Source organism: Pantherophis guttatus, chromosome 4 (assembly GCF_059756535.1).
Source record: "Pantherophis guttatus breed Tessera chromosome 4, ASM5975653v1, whole genome shotgun sequence".
In the NCBI taxonomy this organism is placed as follows: domain Eukaryota; kingdom Metazoa; phylum Chordata; class Lepidosauria; order Squamata; family Colubridae; genus Pantherophis; species Pantherophis guttatus.
The window spans coordinates 140,558,621-140,574,967 of record NC_142066.1 but is presented as its reverse complement, the minus strand read 5'-3'; the positions used below and the strand labels follow the sequence as shown (position 1 = coordinate 140,574,967).

General features: G+C 35.8%; 1 protein-coding gene across 2 annotated transcripts in view; it reads left to right on the top strand.

Moving 5' to 3' along the window:
* The window catches only part of KIF5B (kinesin family member 5B), a 45,651-nt gene extending 36,118 nt beyond the window's left edge, over positions 1 to 9,533 (top strand). For both annotated transcript variants that reach the window (XM_087892980.1, XM_034402112.3), the window contains exons 18-26: positions 1,216 to 1,277; positions 1,376 to 1,485; positions 2,717 to 2,818; positions 3,581 to 3,641; positions 3,731 to 3,802; positions 3,902 to 4,006; positions 5,733 to 5,949; positions 7,207 to 7,358; positions 7,615 to 9,533. In XM_087892980.1, the coding sequence (XP_087749106.1) occupies positions 1,216 to 1,277; positions 1,376 to 1,485; positions 2,717 to 2,818; positions 3,581 to 3,641; positions 3,731 to 3,802; positions 3,902 to 4,006; positions 5,733 to 5,949; positions 7,207 to 7,343 (866 nt within the window). In that variant the 3' untranslated portion in view covers positions 7,344 to 7,358; positions 7,615 to 9,533. The remainder of the gene's footprint in view (positions 1 to 1,215; positions 1,278 to 1,375; positions 1,486 to 2,716; positions 2,819 to 3,580; positions 3,642 to 3,730; positions 3,803 to 3,901; positions 4,007 to 5,732; positions 5,950 to 7,206; positions 7,359 to 7,614) is intronic.
* Positions 9,534 to 16,347: the final 6,814 nt, after the last annotated feature.

Genomic DNA, 16,347 nt, shown 5'->3' with positions numbered 1-16,347 from the left:
TAGCGTACTTCATCTCACAGGTTGATTTCATTAGAACAGTTGGGTGGAGTTATGCTTTCAGCTTGTAAAGGAAATCGCAATAGCACGTACACTTATATACTGCTTCACAGTGCTTTACAGCCCTCTCTAAGCGGTTTACAGAGTTAGTGTATTGCCCCCAACAATCTGGGTCCTCATTATAATATATAGGTAGTCCTTGCTTGCAACCATTTGTTCATTGACAAATCAAAGTTATAAGAGGACTAAACAAATAGTACTTCCACCCAGTCCTTGAAGTTGCAGCCACTGCAGCATCCCCACATTCGCATGATTAAGATTTGGGTGCTTGGCAATGCACCCAACCTTACTACCAGAAGAGGGTTTCAACTTCCTCCATTTGCCTATCTTCCCTCCCAATCTCTGCCCTTTTGACTGCAGTACACACTAATACTCCTCAGTGGTGGCAGTGCCAGGACAGATGTAGAGGCCTGAGACCTTCAGCAGTCTCAGCTGGCTACCACTGTCCTTTAGCCTTTACTTAAGTCTCAGTGGTGCTGCTGCCAAGGAGTGCTGCCTCTAGCACCACAACATGGTGAGCCAGAGTGCAGAGCTCTAGCTGCCCCTATCTTCCTCAGGCCTGCTGCATGCACTTCACTGTCTTCTGCTCCTGCTCATATGTGCCTGGACTTGTGCAAGACAACTGCTGATCAGGCTAGGGCTTCTTCCCAAGTCTACTCATGTTGTTCCTCAAATAGCACATGTCATCCCCATGATGCCTTGGAAGACTTGCAGAAAATTGAAAAGGCAGAGGAGGCAGTACCTTACTTTACCAAGGCTGAGGGAAGAAAGGAAGACAGGAATGGCTTGGATTGGGATTGGCCCATGCCTAACAATCACTGGGATTCTGACAATAATGGTAATGGGGACTGCCAGGATTCCTGTCACTAAGTCAAATGATGTCATGCTTTATGATTGCTTCACTTAGTGATTGAAATTCTGCTTTAATTACTATCATAATTCAAGGACTACCTGTAAATCCAATGAATAAATTATGTGTGTGAAAGACACGTTGACTAGTAAATTTCTCAGAGATGTCTGCTGAAACAAAATACTTACTGGGTTGCCTACTAGTTTGATCATTCAGAATACTTGTATTTATAAGGTACAAGTATTAGAGGACTTTTTATACTAGCCGATTATGTGTTTTAAAGATAATTTCCCCCCCTTCTTTACTAGGAAAAGTTCATGAAATGGAAAAGGAACATCTGAACAAAGTTCAGACTGCAAATGAGGCCAAGGCAAGTCAACCTACAATTTAATAATTCTTTAAAATGAATTAACTAAGTACATTATTTGTCCTTATGCTGTAAAATAACCAGAACATTTGGTTCTTTAGCAAGCAGTTGAGCAGCAAATCCAAAGTCACCGTGAGACTCATCAGAAGCAGATTAGCAGCTTGAGAGATGAAATTGAGACAAAAGAAAAATTAATAACTGATTTGCAAGAGTAAGTTTTGCATACTGCTTTGTTGTACTGAGTGGGATTGGCGGGAATAACTTATTTTTGCTTATGAAATAGATTTTTAAGTGCACCATTTTCTTTGATTTTACATACTTACATGTCAGCCTTTTTTAGGAGGAGGTGATGACAGTGGCCAGAAATACCTTTTTTATATTCATTTTTTTCAATTTTGCAGTTTTTCGCCCCAAAATTAAAAAGCACAGTAGAAATAAAATAAAAATATCCACTTTAAAGAAACAATGACATACTTCAGATCTAGGTAACAGAATGGGTTCTGGTTCCAGAACTGGATCTACTCCATCTTTTCAACCAATTTGATTGAAAGCATGGAACCAGTTATGGAACATAGTTCGTCTGCCAGAGGTGATAATACATACTCTGTATCCATCAGCATGGAGAAAAAATGCTAAATGCAAGATGAAGTAGAAACCATCACTTTTTTTCTCACCTTGCAAAGTGAATTGAATTTCCCTGTTGGAGGGAAGCATGACTGATGAAGTGGCAGGAACTGCTGTACAATTTCCCAGTAAGAGAAAGTGTGAAACAGCAACTAAAGATTTCTTCCTTCCTTTGCTTTTTTTTTTAAATTTGGTGATGAGAGAAGGCATGCAGCAAATGAATTGACTGAAGCCATATTGTGAAGTGAGGACATCAGTACTTTCTGTGTTATCTGCCCCATTGGAAAGGGCATAAGACATTTTAAAGGAAAGTCTGCAGGAGTGGCTTTCCCAGACATAATTATTCCACTTCAAGGCTCTTTACTGCCTGCATTTCCCCCAGTTAACCTTGTAGGACCTTTCAGTTGATTGATTGATTTCAAGAGTGGTTGTACTTGATTTGTGCCACTTTGTCTTTTGGCTAAGATGTGAACAAGTCCAACAGCCTTGTTTGGAAATACTGGATTTGAGGTACAGATCTTGCTGTAGATAACAAGGAGGAGGCTCGGAATACAGGGGCTTGATAAGTTAGAATGTGCATTAATTTCCACATTCCTACTAAATGTAAACAATTTTTATTTAAAATCAACTAAGTTCACCTTATAGCTCAGACCTGTTGGGAATTAAATCAGTTATCAGTTGGTTCCAAAATAATGTTAGAGCTGTATGGTTTATTGTCACCTTGGTTTTGAGATAACAAAATTGATAATCAATTTGATATGTCACAAAGTAAATAACCACTATTGCTCACTTCACTTAATTTTTGTTTCTGTGTTCAGTCAAAATCAGAAGATAATACTAGAGCAGGAACGACTCAGAATTGAACATGATAAGCTGAAAACTGTGGATCAGGAAAAAAGCAAGAAATTGCATGAACTTACGTAAGTAAAGACAATTTATATTTAGATATATAATAAAAATCAGTTGATGCTATTCATTTTGGTATACTTTTCAAAAAAATTGGCTTCCAGGCCTGTGAGTTCTGAGTTTGAGATATTGTGTTCTTTTACCATCTTATATTTTCCTACAAATGGTTGTTAAATAGGAAATATTATTTTCAGACTAATTTAAAAGCATCTGTTCTTAGAAATTCTGGAAATTATTTAGAACTGGATTTTAATAAATGTTAATTAAATATTTGTTCATTATCTTTCTCTTACAAAGAAAAACAGGAGAGATGTAGCTTGTCCTTAATAATTGCAAGTATGCCAGGTTTAGGTTTTTATAGTTGTTCTGAGATGAAGATGGGTGCAATTAGAGCTTTGGCAGGTGGCTGATTGTGCCATTCTTTGAATAATATAGTTGTTTTAAAGATGGATTACTTTCCATTTGTTCCATTACGTTTCATGCAATATACATACATGCTTCTGCAATATTTATTGCAAATGCATATAATAAATAATATAGATAAAATGCCAAATAATTTCATTTGTTTGGATCATAGCTTCCAAAGTATTGTATATAAATTTGCATAAGATTGACATTGTTTTTTAATCAATATTTTTCTTATGTAATTCAGTGTTTAAATTGTGGAATCTATTTATATGTTTAATTTATTAGTCTAGGTTTTATTTTTCATATTATTTAAAAATCTTCAGAGAACAACTACTAAAAGTTTAATGAATTTTAATTTATGATTTCAGTGTTATGCAAGATAGAAGAGAGCAAGCAAGGCAAGATCTAAAAGGTTTAGAAGAGACTGTGGTAAGCTGTATATTCTGAAAGAAAACTTTTAAATTCTTGAACTACTTTACCAAGAGAAGTCTTAATTCTAATACTCTTATGCTTGTTAGGCCAAAGAACTTCAGACTCTGCATAATCTCAGAAAACTCTTTGTTCAAGATTTGGCCACCAGAGTTAAGAAGGTAATGTCACACTCAGTTCTTTATTTTAAAATGTATTTAATATTTTGGATTTTCATTCTGCAAGAATATGAACTCTAATTGTATCTCTTCTTATCAAAGAGTGCAGAGATTGATTCAGATGATACTGGTGGGAGTGCTGCTCAGAAACAGAAGATTTCTTTCCTAGAGAACAATCTTGAACAGCTCACAAAAGTCCACAAACAGGTAAAACTGTAATAATCTTATATTTTTGTTTGCATTATTTAAAAAAGCTACATTACCAATGGTTTTATAAAATGTTATAGCTTTGCTTTGTAATAACAAAATCCTTACATAGTTCCCCAAGTAACCCCAAAGCTCAGTAACAAAGAAAGAGAGGTCTATGGATCTATCAAATTGTCATAAGCAAATTGTCATCAGCATTAGAGGATCAGCTCCACATAAAGTTCTCCCCATCACATGGCAATCAACCAACATCTAGATAAACTGGAGTTACCTCCTTTTGAACAATGACTAACAAGCAAATAGCAACTAGAATGGATGCAATTATTGGAGAAAGAGAAACAGAGTCTTCCCAATAAGCCACACACTGTCAACAAACAAACAGAACCACCACTTTATCAGTCAAATGATACCAACAAAAGGGCATCAGTCACTTGCATATTAATATCTACTTAAGAGAATCATCCCATTCAAGGACCTGCAAAGTTAGGCAGGATAATTGGATATATAATGCCTACTAACCAAGAATATGTATTTCTTCAAAATTCCTGCATCAATGGATCAGTTTGATCTAGTGATTATGATACCAAGCTAGAAAGCAGGAGAGTGTGACTATGGAAATTCTCAATCATCCAGGTCACGGTTGTCCCAAAGGTGCTTTTTTCAAGAGGCAGCTGGACTTGCTTGTTTTTTGTTTTGTTTTGTTTATGAAGACTTTTCACTTCTTGGATGAGAACTGATATGTCTTTAAAAAAAGAAAAGAAAAAAAGTCCTGTTGTCTCTCGAAAAAAGCACCTTTAGGACAGGAGAGTGTGAGATCTAGTCCCATTTTAGGCATGAAAGCCAACTGGATTACTTTGGGCCAGTCATATTCTCTCAGCCCAACTCACCACACAGGGTGGTTGTTATGGGGAAAATAGGGGGAGAGAGGAATATTTGCTTTGAGTTATTTATAAAAATAAGAAAGGGGAAATATAAATAAACAAAAGCCAAATTTGCAGAAAATAAATAATGTGATATGCCAACCCTGAGCTACATGGATTTACTGCCATCATAGCCAGTATTGTATCCGTGTTAAGAGTTGGAGTTAGAGTCATTGCTGATTACTAAGTATAGGTAGTAAGGCATATCATCAGACGTCAGAAAACTTTTCTGTTTCTATTATGACATTTACTTGGTCTAAGACTTTGACAATGTATTCATTTTCTAAGCTTTCAGTTTGTGTTAGTAGATAGTATAGGTGTACAACCTTCAGAATCAATTTGGATGAGGTGGTTTGGGATTTGTGGGGCTCCAACTTAGGGTTTAAGCAGCTACATCTTTTTTCAGGATGCTGCAGCTGGAGATAAGACAAGTGCTACTGTCACACATTCATATGCTCTGAAGAGCCTCTTCTAAATTGTACCTAAAACATTTCATTCTGCTTGAGCAGGGGTTGGACTAGATCACCTTCAAGGTCCCTTCCAACTCTGTTACTGTTACTTAGGTGATACCATTCAGAAATATTTATTTTTAGTTTATAAAAGAGTTGCAGGTGGAGGGGGGGTTAGGTGAAAATGAGTAAATTCTTCAAAATATTTTATAGGAATTAAATGGAAAAATCAATAATATTGTTTATGATCGAACACTTATTTTGTGTGATAGAAGTGCTTTATTGCATACTTATTAGAAATTGACAATAATCTGTAAAATTTGTTGCACAAATTCACACACATTATTATATGTCCAGTTGGTACGTGATAATGCAGATCTTCGTTGTGAACTTCCGAAACTGGAGAAACGGCTTAGAGCTACAGCTGAAAGAGTTAAGGCTTTGGAATCAGCATTAAAAGAAGCAAAAGAAAATGCTTCCCGAGATCGTAAGCGATACCAGCAAGAAGTAGATCGAATTAAAGAAGCAGTGAGATCAAAGAACATGATCAGAAAGGCACATTCAGCACAGATTGGTAAGTAGAACAAATGAAGCATAAACATGATGTGTTTACACACACAGATTTTAAAATAATGGAATATAATAAATTGCATACTGTTAGACTATTAATCCCATAATTTTATTTGGGTCGTTGTGGGGGAATTTTTGAAATTCCCCTGCCTCAAAATCTGTTTTGTGTATAGCAATAATTAAAACACAGCAAGTATTTTTACAGTACAAAGGAATTGAATGACCTGTACTTTCAGTTAAAAGTATGGCACAAAAGGAAAGAGAAATGGAAGAGGAGAGAAAAGCACTAATTCTGTTACGAGAATCCAGTTAGTAATGTTGCTGGAAGGAAAACCACATTAGAGAAACTGGTGGCCTTTGGCACAGTAGAGGGAGTGTGACTTTCAAGAAAAATTGAATCCAACAGCATGGAAAATCTATGATTGCCTGAAAAATTAGGTTTTAGCAGCTGGACTTCTTGGAATTCACATTTTCACATCTTGCTATATACAAACATTCTTTAATTATGGATTATAAAGGACAGAATGCTTCCCTTCTCTCCCCCTCTTCCAAAAAGAGTATGACTGAAGTAGAGTAATAATAAATCCCACTTCAGAAAATAACCTCGCACCCCTTGAAAATAGTGTGACGTACAGCACATGGAGATGGAAAGTGGAAAGAAGAGCGAATGTAAAAAGATACTCCTTTCCTTAGCAAATAGCAGGGCTCTGGGGCGTTTTTCTCCCATGCCTTTTGAAAGGAACATTTCAAGTTGCAGAAGACTAGCTCAAGATTCCTTTACTCATCTGTGCATATATGTGTAGAAATACATATAGTTCAGCTTTCCAGGATACCAATTCTTCCAAAGGAAATGGATTTCATTGATAAAAATATTGTCATTACACATTAAATATAAACATAAGTATAATTTAATTTTAAAAAACCTCATTGTTTTGTGAAACATCAAGATATGTTTTTCTGGTCTAGTATCACCTTCATCAGATATATATATAATAACTAGCCCACAGTAGTGTAACCTTAATGCCGAGTCCTGAAGACACTGAAAATGTCTTAGTTCATTGGACGAAGAAACCTGTAGTAGGAAAAACAAAGCAAAAATTAGTTACAAATGTTCAACTAATTGTAAAAAGCCATCTTCAACTGAAATATGTTGAAATACTTTTCTGGAACTTAAATATTTCTTGCTTCCATTTAATCTATCATAAAGATCGCATTTTAATTTGTCACATGGCCTTGCTTTACCCTTTTTTTTTTCATATAGCTAAGCCTATTCGTCCTGGTCAACATCCAGCTGCTTCTCCAACTCATCCAAATGCAATTCGTGGTGGAACTGCTTTTACCCAAAATAGTCAGCCAGTTGCTGTTCGTGGAGGTGGAGCTCGGCAAGAGAAAGCATAAATTTTGATGATCAAGGTTGGTTGATTACTTTAAACTGGTAGTTTACTTTATATGTAAGAAATTTGAAAACTTCTTAAATACAAAAAGGAATTAATTAAAAACATACCAGAATTGTACACTAGGATTAGAATCATATAATCATTACTGACATGGAGATTGTGTATTTTTTGAATAAACATATATAATTATGAATATTTGTGTAAAGTTACACTTTGGAGACTAAGAATTGTAAGCACGTTTCATTTATGCATGTCCTTTTGGTTATTTCTAGATGGTGAGAAGTACACACAACATGATCAGAATTGGATATTGCGCAATGAGAGTCATTCCTTGAAAGTTAGAAAATTGTATAAATTTGTACCATCTGTACAGCTCTCCTCATTTTTGGATTTGGCTAATTGAGTCCCAACAAATTAGAATTCTTTTTTCTTTTTTGGAAAATTGACATAAAGCTTAAAATGTAGGTCTCATTACATGATCTGTCATTCACGTCTTAAATTTAGTCTGCACTGTGCCAAGTTGAATGTATGTTAAGCAACATCTTAAAATTTCCTAGTTTAATTTATGTATATTTAATGGTCTTAGGAAGTGTGGAGCTATGTTGAAATAAGTTTTAAACTTTACCACTTTAATTACACTACTTGACCCACTCATGAATTAGAACAATACTGTACATTAATTTTGCCTATACGGCTGTACATTAATTTTGCCTATGTGGCTGTATAGAAACTAAGACTAAAATTATTTGTACAATATGAAATTACTGAGATGTGTTTATGACGACTGTTGCCTTTAGGCACTGAAATCTCAAAAACATAGAACTAAGAAAGTGTTTTTGTAAGGCTATGTAATTGTTTAGTTAAATATCTCTTACTGGGTTATTGAGTTAATACTGGGTATAGCAAGTAATAAATATAGATTGACATGAAAAGATTTGGCAATGACTTCAATTTGTCCTATTCCTGACTATACACAGATTAGCATGATGAGATGAAAACATTCTGCTTCCTCTTGATGAGCCTATCAATCATCAGAGCTGTATAAATTTGGAGAAGAACTTGGGAATTTATTATGCATTTGTGTTTTTTACTGTAATAAACTTTATTCTACAAGTAAACGCTACAGTGTTCTATAAATGACAGTCTAGAGTAGCCTGTAAGCTACAAATTTGGTTTAAAGTTTGAGAATAAGAATGGATTCATTAATTTTCAGCAAACTGAAAAACAGGAGCAAAGTTAATTGTTTAAAAAGTCCAGAAATGTTAGATGACTATGGAAATTGAGCTATACTGAACTTTGACTGTAATTAATTTGTAAATCTAGATTTCTGTAAATGTATGTTTTCCAGACATCTTCTCAGACAAATTAATTAGTGTTCTATTTGTTTTTGCAAAAAGTCCCAAGTCCCTGGTGGTGTGTTTTTTTCAAATGAGAGTTTTGCCCTTTAGAATGACGCTTCAGGAAGTTCAAATAATGCCTTTGATAGGGACTTCCTGCACGATAAATTCTAAAAGAGTTAGAAGTCTTTCTCATAACAATCGTAAGGTTTATAGGAGTAGAAGAATAAACTGCAGCAATGGAGACGCTAAATAACTGCTTTCTTGGAATGCATTTATGCTAGTTTTGTATCGTGTTATAGTAAATTCACAAGCACTTGGAGATAAAGGTTTTCTGTAGATTTTTATGACTAACTTTTTTACAAATTAAAGTATTTGTATTATGATGAAGCTTAATAATAGAAAAATTAGGCTTTTTCCCAATAACTTCTCATTTGTGATTTTTAAAATAATTTTTAGAGTCTGGACTTTTTTTTTAATCACCAAGCTGTTGAAAGTTTTGGAATTGAACTAACACAGTTCTGTGTTTAAAATAAACCCTCTAGACATAAAATGAAAAGACCTCTGCAACGTAAGAGGGGACTTGTACAAAGGGAAATGGATATTTAAGTAACGGTTCTTAGTGTTTTCAGTTGCAATAGCCTATGCCACTTTCTCAACAGTAACATATTGTTCTAATCCCGATTCAGTTTGCATAGTTCAAATTTGGTTTCTTGGCAGGATATTGAAATGAAGCAGGATATTTTCTCATGGTTGTTTATGGTAGTTTCATTTCTGTAAGTAATGTATCACGGGTTTTGGTGCTGATATGGCTGTGTAAATTAAATAAACTGTACCTAGCATGTACCTCAAAATGTTTTTACAATTTTTTACATTTTTTTTAATACCCGGAGATTTTTTTTAAAAAAAATTGTCCGATATGAAGTTTACTAAGAATTGCAATTTAGACTTTCAAAACAACTCCCTTTTCATTCTTTGGATCACTTATGGTATGTTGCATGACAGGACAATTGATGGTTTTGCAAATTTAAAATCTTCAGTCTACATTAGAATTGTTAAATGCATTGAAGTTTCAATTTATGGTCCTTGAGTCTTCTTTTCCTCTAAGTTCATTTCTTAAAAATGGCTTAGGATAAGAGTTGAGTAACATGGAAGACATTATTTATGGAGATGAACTAAATAATCTACCTAATATTATTGATATAATTATCTCTAACTTAGACATAAAATGAAAGAGTTAGCCTATTGGTACATTGGTTTATTCTCACTATATGAGGATAAATAAATGATTTGGAGAGGATAGCTAACTACTTGCATGCTATAAATGTTTTGTATTTCAAATAAAGAAAATCTTTGAATTCTAGTGAAATTCATTGAGATGTACTTTAATTCCCAAGTAGAATCTCTCATGGCATTATATCATTATATAGCGCACTAAAATTTCATATTTAATACAACCAATATTCTGCTAATATTAATTATGGAAAGAGTCTTCAGTAGGAAGCATATAAAATAAAATAAGCTAAATTCATATTCAACACTTACATAAATTTATGTAGATAACTTGTCAGGCACAAGTAACTAGAACCACTCTGTATAGGTCCAAATAGATACTTTATTGCTGATCTCAGTTGTCCCCCCAAACCAACTCCAAGCTGAAATGACTTTCTATTTTCCCTAAAAAGGATCCTTCTCATTCAATTGGTAATTCCGCCAAAGACCAAGAAATATATACATGTGATGGTGTCTTCATTCATTTGAACATGGTCTCAATCATGCAAACCTCTATGGTAGTCCTTGACTACAAACATTCATTTAACAACCATTCAAAGTTACAAATGCACTGAAAAAAAGTGACCTATGACCGGTTTTCATTTCCATGGTCACACAATCAAGATGCAGATGCTTAGCAACTGGCATGTATTTATGTATTTATTCCCAGATGGCTTCCCACGAGCAAAGTCAATGGGGGAAGCCAGATTTCTTTAAAACAGCCACATGATTCACTTAACCACTGCAGTGATTTACTTAAGTGTGGCAAAAAAAAAAGTTGTAAAATGAGACAAAACTCACTTAACTATCTTGCTTAGCAATGGAAATTTTGAACTCAGTTGTGATCGTAGGTTGAGGACTACCTGTACAAAAGTATATAGTTTTCATAAATTTTGCATTCAGATTCGAACATGTATCAATCTTTGCTTATAAGTGGTGTTCATATGCCCTGATATAAACCTGAAATTCAGACCCGAACCTTCCATCTATTGAGGGAGGATATCTAATTATCAAATTTCCATGAGATTTATAAGCCTTCCCATAAACCTGCCATACTCTTCCAAGAACAAGTGTGTAAAGCCAACTTGTCACGTTGGTGCTAGGCTTTTTATTTCTGAAAAATTGCCCCTGATGTACCATGCCAGAGGTAACTGGCACTTAGACCGCCCTTCAGGGAAACTGTGCTAAAAGCTAGATGACTTTCCCAGAACGAACCCTATTGTTGCACTCAGAATTAGGGATTCAGACGTAGAAGGTGAAAAAAAAAGAAGAGACAGAAAAGGAATGAAAATGCTTCCTGAAGAGGGTGATTTCAGTCAGCTGCTACTAAGTCCAGGATGGCCTAATTGCATACACACGAAAACAAATTTACACAGCCCAGATTTCAGTTCATACAATAAAGTATATCTTCACTGCTGGCTCTTTGTTCTCTAAATTAATGCAACATTTCCAATCAGTTGCTCCTGGTGGGGCTTTTTGCTCTTGCCAGGCTTGGAGCCACCATGGCAAATAGAAAACACTTGAAACACAAAATGAGTCTGCCCTCCTCTCTGATAGGAGCCCACCTGCAAGAGGAAACATTCTCCTTGTTTGGTCCTGAGTGTCTGCCTTTGTCAGGCTTCAGTTTTCTCCTCCCATTACCTGGATGGCCCTTACATCATCTGGACTTCTCACAGAATTTCTTCCCAAAACCTTTTTTAAACCTTCACACTTCCAGGATCTGCAGAAGGCTTTAGACTACTGGCAAAGGTATTTGCTCAAATATCATAAAGGGAAAGAATTTGGCTAAATTTGTATCGTGGACCAAGAAGCTACTGAAGCATTCTATACTTGGAACTAGCCCTTTCTTGTTTGGACAGAGACATGAATATGTTGCCATTTTTAACAATTGTGTCTCAATGTTCAATTTACAGTAATTCCCATTCATACTAACATCACTTTAATTATACATAAATTAAACATTTCTTAATATCTGATCAAGTTCCTGATATCATTAATTAAATGACAGCTTCCACCAGGCTACCACAAAGGAATTAAGTTAAAGATATTGGCCACCAGAGGGAGCAGCAATCCTTTTGTTCTACAGTACATCTTTGTCATTTTGAAAAGTTCAGCAAGGTATAGGAAATATTTTCCATCAGTTCATGTTAACCTATATTCTGGATCACATGACATAGGAAAGGGAGGAGGCTCAGAATGGAGAAGTTGACAACATTTTGATCTGCTGCCCTTTGACTCCTCCCATAAGGATGCATTCTTTCTCTGGCGTTCTCATCCTAATGTGGTGTGTTTTTAAACTTTTCTGCTGCTGATTTTCTGCTCAGTTTCCAAATAATCATTCTGGTGACAATGTTCTCTCTCCCTCTTACCTAATTTCCTCCACTATTCCATTGTTCTGGAAAGAATAAAAATAAAGCTGGCTCAAAGTATTTTATTTTTTAATTTTTAAAATAACGGTCAAAGAGATGCTTTTACAAAGCAATAACAGTTATACAAGTCTCAGATGGGCTGACACTGCCCCAGACAGACTCTAGTACCATGATGGCGAACCTATCGCATGCGTGCCAGAGGTGGCACACAGAGCCATATCTGTGGGCACATGAGCGTTGCCCTAGCTCATCTCCAGCACACATGCGCATGCCGGCCAGCTAATTTTCAGGCCTTCCGGGCCCACCAGAAGTCGGGAAACAGGCAGTTTCCGGCCTCTGGGAGGTGTGGAAGGCCGTTTTTGCCCTCCCCAGGCTCCAAGAAAGCCTCTGGAGGCTGGGAATGGCGAAAAACGGGCTTACCGGCCCACCGTGCCATCACGTGCCAAAAGCAGGGGGAGTGCGGGGGGTCGTGCACACATGCATGGGGGGTGGGGCGCATTGAATTATGGGTGTGGGCACGCACGCGTAACACCCCCCCTGCGCTCCCCCCACTTTTGGCACGTGACAGCAAAAACATTAGCCATCACTTTTCGCAAAGCCCTAAAGACCTAGTTTTGCCAATGGGTGGGATGGAGTGGGATGGAGCTCATCAAATGGCTTCTTTGATTGATTGCTGTTGCTAGGGGAGAGTGGGTTGTTGTTGTTTGCTTTTAATGTTTGTATATTGAGTTTTTATTTTTTGTAAGCTGCCCAGAATCATTGAGAGTGAGTGAATGGCCACATACATTCTCCAAATACATACATACATTCATACATACATACTGCAGACTTCTGATAAAACTAGAAGTAGAAAACATTTAGGATAGTAGAGAACATTTAACAAATGTTGAAAATAAAGACGTGCAATTTTTGGTACTTACAGATTTCATTGCTGATTCTTTCAGGAAAAAAAGGGGGACTGGCGAACTACTTATGTGAAGGATTTGTTAGTTTTCCTGACATCTACCTAACAATATTTTTAAGTATCCTAGGAAGCAGAAGACAATGAAGAATTAGATATAAATGAAAATACCTCAGTTGCAGCTGGTATGGCTAATTTGAAGAAAGTGATGGGGAAATAACTGGAAATGGCTGTCAAGCACCAAACTTCACTTGAATATATTAAAACTGAAAAACCAGTGATGGGACTGCTTGTCATAAGTAATAGGAATATTTGTTACTTCATATATTTCAGAATATTTCATATCTATCATCGCAGGTCATTTTGGTCATAAAAAGTTGTGGTTTTATAAAGACTTGACTGGTTTCCTCTGCTTTATAAATCACAATTTTAAAACCACAATAGCTATGTTTACACATACTAAACCAAAACCAAACAAACCACATTTTGGCTTACCCATGATGTATAAGCCTAGACAGTTCCTGTTTCTGAGACCCTTTAGCGTTAAAACAGTGTTATTGTAATCTTTTCAAGAACATGAAAACCCAGTTATTTCTTATTAATGCTGAGCTTTCCTGTTTCTTTCAATAAAGGAAAAACAATATTGAAATAAACATGTTTTAATGATTATTAAATAATAATGGAATCCAATGAAGTATATGAACTTGCACGATGGCATATTTAACCAGTGCTTGAAGTAAGATTTTTTAAGTATTTGAACTGGCATGTTTCATTTCAGTAACTCATCTTAGCATTCCCAGTGAGTGATGAAAACCCAATTTTCACAAAGATAGTTAAAAGAAAAGACAATAAGCTATTCAAGGCCTTTTTAAAAATGTTCATATTTGTTGAACTTTCATCCCAAACTTCTAGTTGGCTTCCCCCCCCCCCCACAAAAAAAATGGCTTTGCTGTTATACCTAAGAATAAAGCTTATCGGCTTTATTTCCTTTCATTCATAGTTATTGTTTGAATAGTGAAATAATCCAAATCATGATACAATTTGTTTTTTTGTTTATTTTTTGTTTGAAAAATGTTGATGTTTCACTGTGAGAAACAATGGTTCAAAGGACATAAGAGAAAAAAATAAAAGAGATTGACGGAAGTAAGAAACAAGCAAACACCTGCTGTAGTCCCCACAATTTATTGATAAAGAATAGTCTTGCCTTGGAAGCAACTGAAAGAGATAAGCCAAAAGCTTTGGTTCTCTCACTGAAACTTACAAAGTGTTCCTGCTTCTTCCCTTCCTAACAGCTGCCTGCTAGAATTGGCAGCTGAAGATGGGAGGAACCTGGTGAAGAAAGCTTTTCAACATTGCTGAAGATTAGCTAATATGCTTGAGCTTAATAGTATCTAGCATGTTTTATTGATTATAGTCTGTTCTAGCAGATCTTTATAACTGTAAAAAGATTTTTTTTTTAAATGAAAGAGGTGTTTTTAGGGAAAGTAGACTGAAGACGTACAGGCTACTAAATGATTGAAGAACTACAATACATTTCTTTCATGGCTGCCTTTCCTAATTGGGCATGATTAATAATGAATTGGAACAACACACTGAGCCTTACACATTCTTAAATTGCCTATGAAAGAGCCTCACTTATGATGAATCCTTAGATTGTATTAGGCTCAAATTCCCTTTCCCCATCCTAGGGCACTCGTGTTTTCTGCTTGTCATACAGCTGTTGATCAAACAGCTGTGAAGAGGAGATTTGCCAGTCGCAACAGGGATAAGAAAAACATTCCTACTGCCTGATATATAATCTGAGGTTCACTAATTTGCCAATCTTAGCTTAGAAAGGTTATGCGTTGTTATGTTGGCTTGATAGCTACAGTAAAGAACAAAAACAGTTATTTAGTTATATTCCTTCTAATCATATATGCTCTCTGATGATCATTGTTTGAATGGACTGCTCTTTGAAATAAAATTCACTTTTTTAAAAGTCCATTAACTTATTAATCATAGCATGGTTTAACTGGGAATACTCTTCCGCTCCAAAAAAACTAAACAAAATTTAAAATCAAATATTGATGGCTAATCTTGGTATATTGATTAATATCCTGGTTCTGTTAATTGCTAACTTTTTCTGCTACAATGACAGAACCTTATTTAGCCAAATAAAATGAATCATTTTTTTAAAATCGTGTATTATAATCAAAAGGAAGCAAAAATCTAACTGGTTTCTCCCAAAGCAGTGCTGATCCAACACGCTCATGAAATTTGGTAGCTATATTGGATTAAAACACGTATTTTCCTTTTTATTCATCTTCTCTGTGAAATATATGTCATGAATAAATATGTTATTTCCCATTTATTACAGATTCAAATTGTAAAGCTCTTTGCCAAGAAAACTAGTAACTTGTCAGACCCACACATATTTGTACTATACAGGTAGTTCTCTACTTACAATTGAGCCTAAAATTTCCATTGCTAAGGAAGCCAGTCATTAAATGAGTTTTGCCTCATTTTATGATCTTTTTTCCCACAGCAAGTAAGTGAACCGCTGCAGTTGTTGACTTAGTAAAATGGTTATTAAGTGAATCTGGATTCCTCATTGACTTTGCTTGTCAGAAAGTCACAAAAGATGATCACATGAACTGGGACACTGCAATTGTCATAAATATGAACCAGTTGCTAAGCATCCAAATGTTGATCATATGACTATGGGGATGCTGCAACATTTGTAGAAGTATAAAAAACGGTCATAAGTCACTTTTTTCTGTTACTTCAGGATGCTGTTTAAATGTTGGGATTTCGCATATCCTTACATGTGATTCAGTATGCATCTTTGTAGTCCACTCTTTTATCCAAAGGTTTTATTCTAGGTCAGCGGCCCCCAACCTTTTGGGCACCAGGGACCGGTTTGGTGGAGCGCGGGTTCTTCCCAGACCAGTGGGGATATGGTTTCATGTGCTGCCTGCATCCTGCGCATGGGGCTTTGCTTATTTGTGTGGCCTAGTTTCTAGCATGCTGCGGACTGGTGCCAGGCCATGGACTGGGGATTGGAGACCCCTGTTCTAGGTCTAAAATGACATTTTGTTGCTAGCTTATTTTCATCATCTATAATTGGCTATTATATTGAGGGCTGGC